We start from the raw sequence: 13,410 nt of genomic DNA, 5'->3' as shown, positions 1-13,410 counted from the left end.
GAGTGGGGGGTCACTGAGTTGGGGTTGTGGGGTGGGGTGTACAGAGGGCAGGAGTGGGGGGTTGCTGAGCTGGGGTCATGGAGTAGGGTGTACAGAGGGCAGGAGTGGGGGGTCACTGAGCTGGGGTTGGGGGTGGGGTGTACAGAGGGCAGGAGTGGGGATCTCTGAGCTGGGTTGTGGGGTCAGGTGTACAGAGGGCAAGAGTGGGGGGTCTCTGAGCTGGGGTCGGGAGGTCGGGTATACAGAGGGCAGGAGTGGGGGTCACTGAGCTGGGGTTGGGGGTGGGGTGTACAGAGGGCAGGAGTGGGGGTCACTGAGCTGGGGTCGGGAGGTCGGGTATACAGAGGGCAGGAGTGGGGGGTCTCTGAGCTGAGGTTGAGGGTGGGGTGTACAGAGGGCAGGAGTGGGGGTCCTGAGTTGGGGTCAGGAGGTCGGGTATACAGAGGGCAGGAGTGGGGTCTCTGAGCTGGGGTTGGGGGTGGGGTGTACAGAGGGCAGGAGTGGGGGGTCGCTGAGCTGGGTTCATGGCGTGGGGTGTACAGAGGGCAGGAGTGGGGTCTCTGAGCTGGGGTTGGGGGTGGGGTGTACAGAGGGCAGGAGTGGGGGTCGCTGAGTTGGGGTTGGGGGTGGGGTGTACAGAGGGCAGGAGTGAGGGTCTCTGAGCTGGGGTTGGGGGTGGGGTGTACAGAGGGCAGGAGTGGGGGGTCACTGAGCTGGGGTTGGGGGTGGGGTGTACAGAGGGCAGGAGTGGGGTCACTGAGCTGGGGTTGGGAGGTCGGGTGTACAGAGGGCAGGAGTGAGGGTCTCTGAGCTGGGGTCAGGAGATTGAGTGTGCAGAGGGCAGGAGTCAGCCAGAGCCAGAGCTGGTGGAGGCGTCAGGCCCAGCTCCTCTGGGGTTCTGGCTTCAAGCTCCAGGGAACTTTGGAAAGACAGTGAAGCCATATTGAAAGTAGGGAAGGGAGAGGTGAAGGGAGGAGGTTAAGGACAGCAACTTCAGGGTCAGGCAGTCCTAAACGTGGGTCTCAGTCCCGCTGTGTACCCATCACTGTGAGCCTTGCCCGGTGTCACTGAAGTCAGTCCTCTCAGCCAAGGTGCTGAGTAACCTGGACGGAGGCTGGTCCTCAACCTTGGAGCACCCCGTTCTCATCTCTTAAGTGGGTGAAGTCATACCTACCCTGTCGTGTTCTCACAACTGTGAAGAGGATGTGTGTGCAGGGCAGTTGGCGTGGTACCTGGCATGTGATACCAGCTGGGAGCTTCTCTCCATTGTCATGAGGGTCCTTTGTATCCCCCTGAGTCCTCCTTAGTGACTTTTTAAAATTTTTTTATTTTTTTCATTTATTTTTATTAGTTGGAGGCTAATTACTTTATAATATTGTAGTGGTTTTTGCCATACATTGACATGAATCAGCCATGGATTTACATGTGACTTTTTTTTTTTTTGTTTTGTTTTGTTTTGATATTGTCCCTTTATTTATTTATTTTTTTAATTTTTTTTTTTTTATTGGTTGGAGGCTAATTACTTTACAATATTGTAGTGGTTTTTGCCATACATTGACATGAATCAGCCATGGATTTACATGTGACTTTTAAAGATTTTTTATTGGGGTATAGCTGATTAACAATGTTGTGGTAGTTTCAGGTGAACAGTGGAGGCACTCAGCCACACATGTACATGGATCCATTCTCCCCCAAACTCCCCTCCCCTCCAGGCTGCCATATAACCTTAAGTAGAGTTCCCTGTGTTGTGCAGCAGGTCTTTGTTGGCTACCTATTTAAAATACAGCAGTGTGTATGTGTCCATCCCAAACTCCCTAAATATCCCTTTGCCTCATTCTTGCCCCCTGGCAACCATGTTCGTTCTCTTAAGTCTCAGGGACTCTTTTACCCCATCGTCTGCTCCCGTTCTGACTTCTCTCTTTCATGGAGACCACAATTGGTGTGCAGAGCCCTCCTTGGGCACTGGGAACAGAACAGGGAAAGAAGAGGCGTCCCGCCAGTTTGGAGAGCATCCCCAAGCTGTGGTTGGGGTCCAGAGGTCAGGGTGCACACACACAAAAGGAAAAGGTCTCAGATTCCAGGAACCAAAGATACAGATTTCCCCCAACCCCCACACTGTGAAGCGTGTGGGATCTTAATTCCCTGAGCAGGGAACCTGCGCCGCCTGCACTGGAAGTGCAGAGTCTTAACCCCTGGACCACCAGGGAGATACAGATCCGGACACCATGGTGTGGCACCAAGTGAAACATGTGTAGCTTTGAGGAACCACGCGCTTGGTCAGGCTCTCAGTGTTTGCTGGGCTCAGCCCCGTGCAGTGCCCCAGGTGAACAGAGACACGCACCAGCTGAAGAAGAGCTTGCAGTCCTATTTCCATGCTGCAGACCTGAGTTGCAGTTGATGGTCCGACATGGCAGGCAGTGCAGAGCGCCCAGGCTGTTACTGGGGGTGACGTAGTGGGGTAGGTGTGGCCTCAGGGACTGTCATGTCCCTTCCCTTTCCAGTGCACCAGACCTAAGGGCTGTAGGAGTGCAGAGGAGTGGGCGCCTGGGAATCTGATCTTATGGTGCTTGAGCTGGTCAGGAAACGATGAGGGAGCACTGGAGGGTGCATAGGACAGGGACAGTTTGCACAAACTGGGGATGAAGATGGCAATGAGGCGATGCCTGAGCAGCAGTGCACACGAGAGGTGTATGCTGACAGATGGTGGGAATAGATCAGGACAGACGGGATGGGCCAGATACACACATTCTCTGTATCCAGAGGAAAGAATCTTAACAATAGGGACCCACTGCAAGTTTGATGGATTGTTGGCATCCTCCTTCTTCCTGCCCCTCTGTGCTGCCCGAATGTCATTACTCTTCAAGGCTCAGCTCAGATACTCTGGCAGCTGGCACCCCCTCTTCTGCATGCCCACAGCCCTTTATCTGCGCTATTTCTAAGTCCCTGATCACTTTATACTTTGTACCACAGTTATTTAAAATCTCTCCTGATAGACTAAACCAGTTGAGAGCAAAATCCACATCAGATTCACCTAAGCTCCTCACGATGTCTTGAGCAGTGTTTTGTATATCACAGGTACCTTAGGTCAGGTTTTTCAGGTTAGGAAATCCGTTCAAACATGGTCAAATAACAAGGGATTATAAGAAAGTAAGAAGCAAGCTCATGGATGCAGGAGATAAAATACAGCCAGGCGCTGTAGGGAACTGGAGCAGTAGGAACTATAAGGAACCTTTCTCCTTTTTTCACATGCTGCATGGTTTGTCCCATTTCTGCTTCTCTTTGTGTCTCTTAGTTTCAGTTTTCAAAAGAGAGAATCTGATTGGCCCATCAGCAGGATAAGGTGTCCAATCCTGATCTAAAGAAGCCATGGCTTCAGGGCTGAGGGAATTGATTCTTTCTGGAGCATGTTGGGCTGCCCTTCAAGGACTGTGGTTGGAGCAGGCAAGCTGACTGGTGTGTCTGGATGGTAGGCATTCAACAGATATTTGCTTGAAGAATGAATGAATGTCACTTCTGGGAGCTGCGTCTCCCAGCTGCCTGCAGGATGAAGTGAAAGTCTGAGACCCTGCACTCAGATGGAATTATTAGGAGATGTGATGTAATCTCAGGATGAGATGATTCAGGCCCAGGAAAGGGAAGTTGTGCTGGGGACAGAAAGATGGAGAAAAAAGTGAGAGGAAGGTGCAGGAAGAGAGAACATGTAGGGAAGACGAGGTTTGTCTAAAAAGGCTAGAAGCCATCATTTCAATTTCTTACTTTTTTTAATGCTTCCATTCTTCCTTTATTCTTGAGATCAGTGTTTAAGCTTTTCTTATAACCTAGAAATGGGGCTTCCCTGGTGGCTCAGATGGTGAAGAATCTGCCTGCAATGCAGAAAACCTGAGTTCAATCCTTGGGTCCGGAAGATCCCCTGGAGAAGGGAATGGCACCCACTCCAGTATTCTTGCTTGGAAAATCCCATGGACAGAGGTGCCTGTCAGGCTATTGTCCGTGAGGTCACAAAGAGTTGGACATGACTGAGCGACTAATATTCAGTGTGTATCCTCCATTGGGTGAACCCTAAGGGTGTTTGCAATCCACTCTTCAAAATTAATAGAATTTTTTCTTTCTTTTCAAGCTACCATGTTTCTTGAAAACTGGAAGCGATTACAGATGCGACTGGGCTACTTCTGGGACCTGACTGGCATCGAAGAGGAAGAAGTGAGTTCTCTTTGGGTCTCTGCTTTGCTTTGTCCCTGAAAATAAATCATATTGATTGAAATAACTACTTAATTTTGCTCTCACGGCAGTTGGTCACCTGCCAAGTCTTGCTGTGACCCCTTTCCTAGCTCGGCTCCGTGGGCTAAGCCAGGGTTGATAGGCACTGAGGCCAAGAGTTGAAATCCTCTCTTTTCTCTTGACCTGTAAGACCTCAGACTTGAGGGGTAGCCAGATGTCCTTGTGACCCTTGGTGGGAAAAAATGGCACGAGAAGCAAGCCTTGCTGTAGCCTTGAGGTTCAACTCAACATTCTTCCACCTCCTGTCTCATTGGTACCTGAGAGCATGAAGCAAGAGGCTGTGACCCAGACGTGTTATATGGACGTGTCTGGATGCCCCTGGGAGCCTGCTGGGGGTGAGGTGGAGGCATGGGTGCCAGGTGCCTTTGATGTATATGGAGAAGGGAAGAACCACTTACCCAGTACCCTGTCAGCAGGTGTGACATTGGAACATGAGCTAAGAGAAAGCGTAGGTTCTTTCAGAGTTGAATTTTATGGACAGATGTTGTTTAAAGGATGAAAGTAACTGACCTGCCCTTGGGGCTCATTTGAGAACTAGGGCCCCTGATGATATTGGCAGGTTGACGATGACCAGCAAGGGCACAGTTGCTCATAGTTACCTATTCCCACTTGCTGCCATTGCCTGAACAGCAAAAGTGAATATTAGCTAGGCACTCGCGATGCCGTGGGCATTGTCAGTGAGGTGGTGGGACAGTGTCCAGAGGTCCAGAAGGCACCCCCAGTATTTTGAGTACCATGGACTGGCTGGCCACGAGCATATGACAGCCTCATGTAGAGCTGACCTTTTCTGTATTCTCCATCACTTATTGATGTCTATTGCCTTGGAGGCTAGGGACCCCTGGCTCTGTGACCCTGATGCTTTGGTCCAAGCTAGTGAAATCCCCAATTTAGTCTTGCTCCCAAGTCTATGTGGCTCCCTGGTCTGTGATATGGCATCCTCCCCTCTCCTTAAAGCTCCAGGTATTCAGCTTGCCTTTGAGCAAGTGGGCATTCGATGACCATGGATTGAGTTCACACGCTCACTCTATCCCCAGTCCTCTGCATTAAGTGTATGCCTGGGGACTCATAGCATTGCAGATTCTGTGGCAAATGAGAGAATGTACATATGGATTCTGCCTTCAGAGTGGATACAAATTAGTTAAGAAGATAAGCAACGCAGAATAATGAAGGCAATTGCATTTCTTGGGGGAAAGTGGCCAAAGTTGTGCTTCCCACGGAAAGAGCTGTCAGAGTTGGACTGTGTGGGTGATTTTGTCCTGTTCCATTTCATTCCAGAGACAGAGAGGGAGAGAGGGGGAGAAGAGAGAGGAGAGGGCTGTAGCTGGATGTGGGGAGAGGGTGGGGGCACAGCTCCCTTCTCCTAAGGCCAGGACTCTGAGGTCTCCAAGAAAAAGAAGAATCATCTTGGCACCTAAGCCTGTGTGAGGCCAGAAACAGGCCAGGTGTGTCTTCCGAGTAGCATTGAGGAAGCCAGCAAGTCTCTCTGTAGAGAAGATGTGTAAACACACTCACATGGAGAAAGGCATCTATCAAGACTCGGTGCCCTGGAAATCTCAGTCCTGGGCCCCTGGCAGGAGTGAGATATTAATCCATTTTTGTTTCTTGTAGCCGGATTTCCTGTTTGCTGTTTAACCAATGAGCCATGGTCAAGTCTTGGGAGGGGCCTGACTTCAGGAACTCCTGTGCAGGCTGAGAGAGGCCTGACCAAGCCTGGGTTCACCCTGGCATGAGGAGCTGGTCTTGACAGGCTCTCTGTGTGAGGTTACTGGGAGTGGTTCAGTTCTGCAGCATTGTTTATATGCCCCTGTGCACTACACTGGGGGCAGGCATGATTGAGAGAAGGGAGGACAGCTGTGTCTTTCCTTCCAGGTATTCAGATTTTTGGACTCAGATATTAAACACACTTCAAATTGAGTTAAATCTGAACATGCACATCAAACAACTACTATGGACCAGGTTCTGGTTTGGGATGTGGAACTCCCACAGACATGGTCTCCGAGCATCTTCAAAGGACTGAATTCACCTAAGGGGCTCTCTGGTCTCTGAATATTTAGAATACAACAGTGAGTTTGAGAGAAATTACTTCTGGCCTAAAAGATTGCTTGAAAAAAATAGATTGCAGGCAGAAGGAGAAGGGGGCGGCAGATGACGAGATGGTTAGATGGTGTCACAGACTCAACGGACATGAATTTGAGCAAACTCTGGGAGACAGTGAAGGACAGGGAAGCCTGGTGTGCTTCAGTCTATCAGATCACAGCTAAACAACAACAACAAAAAACCAAGGTTTTAGAGACTGGTTGAATTTTAATGAGCAGCACAGGGAAGAATGGGTACCCATAGGAGGAAACAGCCGACAGGACCGTTGATCTGGGGAAGCTCAGATGTGGCTCAGAGGTAGTGAGATGCCTGGGAAGTGTCGTTGGCTGCAGGGAAAAGGGATCGGGCAGCAGTGGCGGGCAGAGCAGCAAATGCATGCTGGTGGCCAGGTCAGGGAGAGTCTTGATTGCTGCTCTGTCTCCTTAGGTCTTGAGGAGGCACGGAGGGCAGGATTGGCAGGTATTTGTGACCTTCCCTGGGACTTATGTGTGTCAGGGGCAGATTTAGTGTTAGTTGCTCAGTTGTGTCCAACTCTTTGTGACCTCATGAGCTGTAGCCCCCCAGGCTGTTCTGTCCATGGTATTTCCCAGACAAGAATACTGAAATGGGTTTCCATTTCCTTCTCCAGGGGATTTTTCCCCACCCAGCGGTCAAACTTTGGTCTCTGTCATTGTGGACAGATTCTTTACCATCTGAGCCACCAGGAAAACCCTAACCCATGTTCAAACAAGGAGCAAGAGAATGGCAGATACTACCTGGGCTTTGGGGAGAGGGACGCAGGAGTCCTTGAAGGTTGTTATAGCTGTTTCTCTGATCTCCAAGTCTCAGGAATCCTTGTGTAGGCAGCTGTACAGACAGAGCCCCCAGACAGCCTTCTTTCCTGTGGTCTTCATTAGGAAATATACGGGAGGGGAGGGTGCTAACTCACACAGAGACCAGAGACATCCACTCTCTGTCCCTCCCCCTTGGGGTGCCCCCTCCACATGGGACACCATGGAAGTGAGCAGGGGAAAGGGGAAGGAAACTGGAGAACCCACCTCCTGGGTCAGCTGCCCCCGGCCGAGGGGCCTCCTTGTGGAACCAGCGGAGATGTCCCGAGATACTTCTTTGGAGCCTGTTGAAGGAGCCTCCTGCCAGACCTCACAAGTCTTAGATCTGAGGCGGGATGGTCTTCATCTTGGCCGCCTCTCTTGCGCAATTACTTCCTGTCCTCAGGCCCCAGGTGTCCTTGGGATCCCTCAGAGAGTGGCCTTATCTGGTCATAGAGTCCTCTCCTCCATTTCTCCCATCCACATCTACTAAGTCAGGCTGTCCCTAATGGCTTCCCATCACATCAGACACAACCCCCTCTGAGCCCAGCTCATGGCAGCCTTCTCCTCCTCCAGAAATTCCAGCCTACTGCATCTGCCTTCTCTCCACAGCTCCTTCCAGGCTTTGCACTGGCTCTTTCTGTTGCCTAGAAGGTGCCAGTCTCCACCTGACCTAATTCTTTCTTGGCTTTTCCGTCCCAACATTACCCTCCTATGGCTGTTGCTGTTGTTCAGTCTCTAAGTCATGTCCAACGCTTTGCAACCCCATGAATGCAGCACGCCAGGCTTCCCTGTCCTCCATTATCTCCCAGAGTTTGCTCAAACTCATGTCCATAAAGTTGGTGATGCCATCCAACCATCTCATCCTCTGTCATCCCCTTTTCCTCCTGCCCTAAATCTTTCCCAGCATCAAGGTCTTTTCCAGTGAGTCAGCTCTTTGCATCAGGTGGTCATAGTATTAGAGGTTCAACTTCAGCATTAGTGCTTCCAATGAATATTCAGAATTGATTTCCTTTAGGATTGACTGGTTTGATCTCCTTGCAGTCCAAGGTGCTCTCAAGAGTCTTCTCCAGCACCACAGTTTGAAGGCATCAATTCTTTGGTACTCAACCTTCTTTATGGTCCAACTCTCACATCCATACCTTCCCTCAATCCCCCTTCTGAAGTGGCCAACCTGACATTTCTCCTGCTGCTCTGATTCCCCACCTGCCAGCTTCTTATTGGTGGATTTGTTTGCTTGCTGTCATCTTCCTTCACTTGGGGATAAGCTTCTGGAGAAGAAGGACCTTGTATGTAGCCTCAGAACCTGGAAAGAGCTCCCAAGGGCTCAGAGCACAGGACATGCTTGATGGCTCTTGGATGGAGACCTTTGTTGATTGCATCTGCAGATTTACTTCTATAAATCGGCAAAGACTGGTTCTGAGCTGGCCTAGGCCTTTTCTTCAGGTCAGCTCCTGAGGGATCAACCAGATGGAAGCAGCTTTGTGAAGTATTTCCCAGAGCTTTGTGGGAGGGTTATGTATTTGTGGTGACTTGGCATCAGACCACCCATCCAGGGAGGCTATGTTTAATGATGACCTGCCCACGGCTGGATATGTCAGAGCCACCTTCATGGGGGTCTAGATTCTACTCTGGCTGGGAGCTCATTGGTCCAGTTCTCTGCCTTTGAGGAATCTTGTAACCTGACCTTCTTGACTATAAGCAGGGGAATCCTTGTCTGACCTTGCTTCAGTTGGAAAGCAGAGAAGCCTAAGACTGCTTTCAGAGCCTTGGATTCCTGTCTGTGTGCCAAGAGCTCATGTTTTTTTCTAAACAGATGAAGGGGGTCTGAACTGGGGCCCAGAGTGTGGTGCGGGGGGCCACAGCCACAACTGGGACATGCCTCTATGTGATGTCACATCTTTGGAAAATCAGGGACTGGTCAGGAGCCTCCTCTCATCAGAAGGGAAGGCCCTGAAGCTCCCCTGCAGTGGGTGACAGGGTGAAAGCAAGTCTTGCTTGAAGGGCTTTGAAATCCAGATTCTGGCACTCAACAGAAACACCCAGCTATCATTTTATAGTTAAAATCTTCCATAGCAATCACAGAGAAAAAAAGCAACCAGATTTCAGAGGCCATGGAGGAAAAGATCACACTGTGTTTCTCAGAGTATTTCTGCAGGATGTTATCTGCTGGAAGTGAAAGGAGTTTTGTGGGACCTTCTGGGCTGAAGAATATTCAGCAGGTGTCTTTACAGGAGAACCTTTTCAGAGCTTTTATTAGGCTCCTTGTGACTCTCAGGTGACACATTGTATGGAGTTTTCCAATCGGTTCAAGCCTGGAATCCTTTTTTAACCCCAAGCCCTCCTGGCACACACATTAGGAAGTGCTATGTTGGAGGATGGATGAAGAGGAGAGACCAAACGGAGTGAACTTCACAAGCAATTAGAGATTTCTGTGTGCTCCCTATGGTGCTAATTACTGTGAGAAGCACAAAATAGTATAGACCAGGTAGCAGATTCTTATATTAAGATGTAAAGACTCTCACATGCAGAACAACTAGGAAATAATAAAAGAAAAATATGTGATCAAGAACTACATGTCGTACAAGCTATAAAACTCTAGGTTATTGAGAGGAAGGAGGCTCCGCCACCTGTGGTTCAGCAGGCAGAGAAGGTCCCACCTCTCAGGGTGGACTGCATCCTGGAGACTGGTTGATGATGGGAAGCCCTCAGAATTCTGGAATGGCTCCTTCTCTCTTATATTGGTTATTCTTATAAGTCACATGTGTAGTTTCTCCTCTCCAGCATCATGGCATTTCCCAGGAAAGTCAGAGACAGGTCGGGAGCCTAGCTTTTTGGCTTTCGGAATCTCTGAGGCATGAGCAGTGATAAGGGAATGTGTGTTCTCTGAGTCTGCTGAGAACCAGCTCCGGGATCCCTGCCTGGGAGTTCTCAGTAAATGTTGCAGGAATGTGAAGTCCTCACACCCTGGATATTGGTCCTTGAAAGCTGCAGGGAGGACATTTAACTTACACTGTTGAGTTCTCTTTGAAGTCAGTCATGCGTCTTCCTGCCCCAGCCTCTGCGTTGTTGGGACTGTGGTCTTTCCGACGAGCCAGGCGCTCTTTCTCATGCCTGGTGACTCACTGTTCAGGTTTGTGTTGCTGAGTGGCCCCGGGGATGTCTCCTGAACCCCAGTGTACTTGCCAGGGAGTTACTCACCTACACTGAACAGGAAACAGGTCCAGGCAATAAGTTTTAAGATTCCCTGTGGCTACCTTTAGCTTTGATGTTTATTGGCCGCCATTTTTAGCTTGCAGAAGAGTGACTCAAGGAAGACACTCGGTCTTTGCCCTGACATCCAGCTGTGGGGCACATCTGTTTCTCCAGCTGGGACTGGGCTTATTGAAACTTACAGTGGAGGCTGAGGATAGATAGTAGGGTGACTGGAGGCAGCCTCTGGTCACTGCTGTGTGCAGCTCAGGGCTGCTGTCTGTATCAGCTGCTTGTTAACACTTCCTCTCTCTTTTCTCAACACCGGCACTGCCCCCAGGAACGTGCTCAGGTTTGGTTTTCAGTGTGATAACAAGTGTCATGTGTCCTCCTTTCCTGCCACGTTGTGTTCCTGGTTTTCCTGGTCTAGACACCTCATGGTTGTGTGTGGTATGGCAGTTGTGTGTGGTGGGGTGGTTGCATGTGGTGAGGCAGTCGTGTGTGGTGGAGTGGTTGCGTGTGGTGTGGTGGTTGTGTGTGGTGTGGCAGTCGTGTGGTGTGGTGGTTGTGAGTAGTATGGTGGTTGTGTGTGGTGTGGTGGTTGTGATTGGTGTGGTGGTTGTGTGTGGTTTGGCGGTCGTGTGTGGTGAAGTGGTCGTGTGTGGTGTGGCAGTCATGTGTGGTGTGGTGGTCGCATGTGGTATGGTGGTCGTGTGTAGTGTGGTGGTCGTGTGTGGTGTGGCAGTTGTGTGTGGTATGGCGGTTGTGTGGTGTGGTGGTCATGTGTGGTGTAGTGGTTGTGTGTAGTGTGGCGGTTGTGTGTGGTATGGCGGTTGTGTGTGGCATGGCAGTCGCGTGTGGTGCGGTGGTTGTGTGTGGTGCGGTGGTTGTGTGGTGCGGTGGTTGTGTGTGGTGTGGTGGTTGCATGTGGTATGGTGGTCGTGTGTAGTGTGGTGGTCATGTGTGGTGTGGTGGTTGTGTGTGGTATGGCGGTTGTGTGTGGTATGGTAGTCGTGTGGTGTGGTGGTTGCGTGTGGTGTGGCGGTCATGTGTAGTGTGGCGGTTGTATGTGTTGCGGTGGTTATGTGTGGTGTGGTGGTTGTGTGTGGTCTGGCGGTCCTGTGGTATGGCAGTTGTGTGTAGTGTGGCAGTTGTGTGTCGTGTGGTGGTTGTGAGTGGTGGGGCAGATCTCGTCCCATAGCATCTGGTCCTGTGTCCTGACTCACTGTCCATGTAGTGTCTGGTTCTACCCTGCAGGCCAAGGCTGCCCTTGCCTGTGTACTAACCACTCTTTGACTCTGGGTTTTAGGAGCATTCCCGGCCTGAGTATGAAACGAAAGTTCGCGAGAAAATGCTGAAGGAGAGCAACAAGTCAGTGGTCCAGAAACTGGGAACCAGTGGGACTGAGGCTGAGGATGAGGTAAGATGCTAGCGCCTGGTGCTCACCATCCTGTTTATTTCTTAAGATCCTGTTGTCATTTCACTGGGAATGCCTTCGTGGACAAGAAGGGCGGACAGTGGTGGGACAGGATGGAAAGAAAGCTTGATAATATCCCTCCACTGTCCCGAGGGCAGAGCTCGTGGGGAGCAGGCTTCTGCCACAACTTGATTTATCTCTTTCCTGGGTGGTAGTGTCTGGATGAAATGGGAGACCCGGTTGGAAAAGCAAGAAGCCATGTCAGGCCTGGTTCTTCTGGACTTCATCACCTATACAGTGAATAACAATAGCAACCACTGCCAGACCAACCATCTCAGTGACAGCTAACCCTTCCCAAGTCCTTCATACAGGCCAGACACTGTTCTCAGCGCATTTTATTCTTGCAATAAATTTATGAAGCTGGCACAATTTTTCTGTAAATGAAAGCTAATGAAAAAAGTTATGTGCACAGATTAAGACACTGACCGGAGGTCACTCAGCCAGTGAATGGTGGGTGTGGGTCAGGGATTCCAACCCAGGCCTGTCTCTGACAGTCTGGGCATCTAACTGCAATTCAAGGATGAATTGAGACATGGCTCTTAGGGCTGGCAGAGGCACACTCGAGCCTGTGTTTGCCTGAGCTGCTCATACGCCATTCCTCACATTTCATTTTCTCTGGATGGGCCTCTAAAGTAGGGAGGTGATGGTGAACATGGCTTGTGAGTCGTTTTCTGAGTTTTTGGGTGGCATTCAGACATCACAACAGGGCTTCATAATCTACACTGTGATCCATAAATACTCTCAGTGCCTGTGAGATGGGGGTTTGGGGGAGACTCCTCTTGGCAGTGCCGGTCTCCTCTGCATGCCACGCTGTTTTGAAACCAAGTGTGTGTGTGTGTGTGTGTGTGTGTGTTTATGTCTTTCCTAATCTGGTTCCTGAAAAAAATCAACGAGATAGACAATCTGTTGTTTTTACATGTGTCTTTTCTCCATTTTGGATTCGAATTCAAATTTTATTTAATTTTACATTCTTTAAGTTGGAACCATTCATGTTAACATGCAAATTTATTCAAGCACCAATACAGAAGAATGTGGTGTTTTTGAGCCCAGAATGTTAGCTTTCTTTCTTTCTTTTTTTTTTTTTTTTAAAGAAACAGGACTTAGAAGAGAAAGGGGGTGGCCTGTCTGAATTATTTTTCCATAGAAAACAGTAAGTCAAAGACCACCAATTATCTGGGGAGAAAAATGAGTTCATTCTTAGGGAAGAGTAATCGTCACCACCAGCTTCATCAGAAAGCGAGCATATTGTATCCTGTCGACTCTGGCAATCTCATGCAGCCCCCTTTCTCAAGCCAGGGTGATACACAATGGGTAATTTTATGGAAATCACATGTAACTTTTATTGACCACTGACTCATTTAATTTTAATTCCATAGACGGGAATGCCGAGGAGCTGAATTTGTGTACGTTGAGACTGTGGTTCTGACTTAAGCACTACTTGGATATATATACATGATAGGTGAAATAACTTTCAGGAACCATGAATAATTGAAAAGCATCTGAATGCATTATGAATGATATATACATTTATGTTTCAGCATTCAACATTTATTTTCA

General features: G+C 49.5%; 1 protein-coding gene across 1 annotated transcript in view; it reads left to right on the top strand.

Moving 5' to 3' along the window:
• Positions 1-13,410, top strand: part of ANO2 (anoctamin 2) — a 340,921-nt gene that overhangs the window by 173,892 nt on the left and 153,619 nt on the right. The window contains exons 13-14 of the mRNA XM_061124073.1: positions 4,118-4,200; positions 11,686-11,796. Coding sequence (XP_060980056.1) covers positions 4,118-4,200; positions 11,686-11,796 — 194 coding nt within the window. The remainder of the gene's footprint in view (positions 1-4,117; positions 4,201-11,685; positions 11,797-13,410) is intronic.

Source organism: Dama dama, chromosome 22 (assembly GCF_033118175.1).
Source record: "Dama dama isolate Ldn47 chromosome 22, ASM3311817v1, whole genome shotgun sequence".
Classification (NCBI taxonomy): Eukaryota; Metazoa; Chordata; class Mammalia; order Artiodactyla; family Cervidae; genus Dama; species Dama dama.
This window is presented reverse-complemented; position numbering and strand designations above follow the sequence as displayed.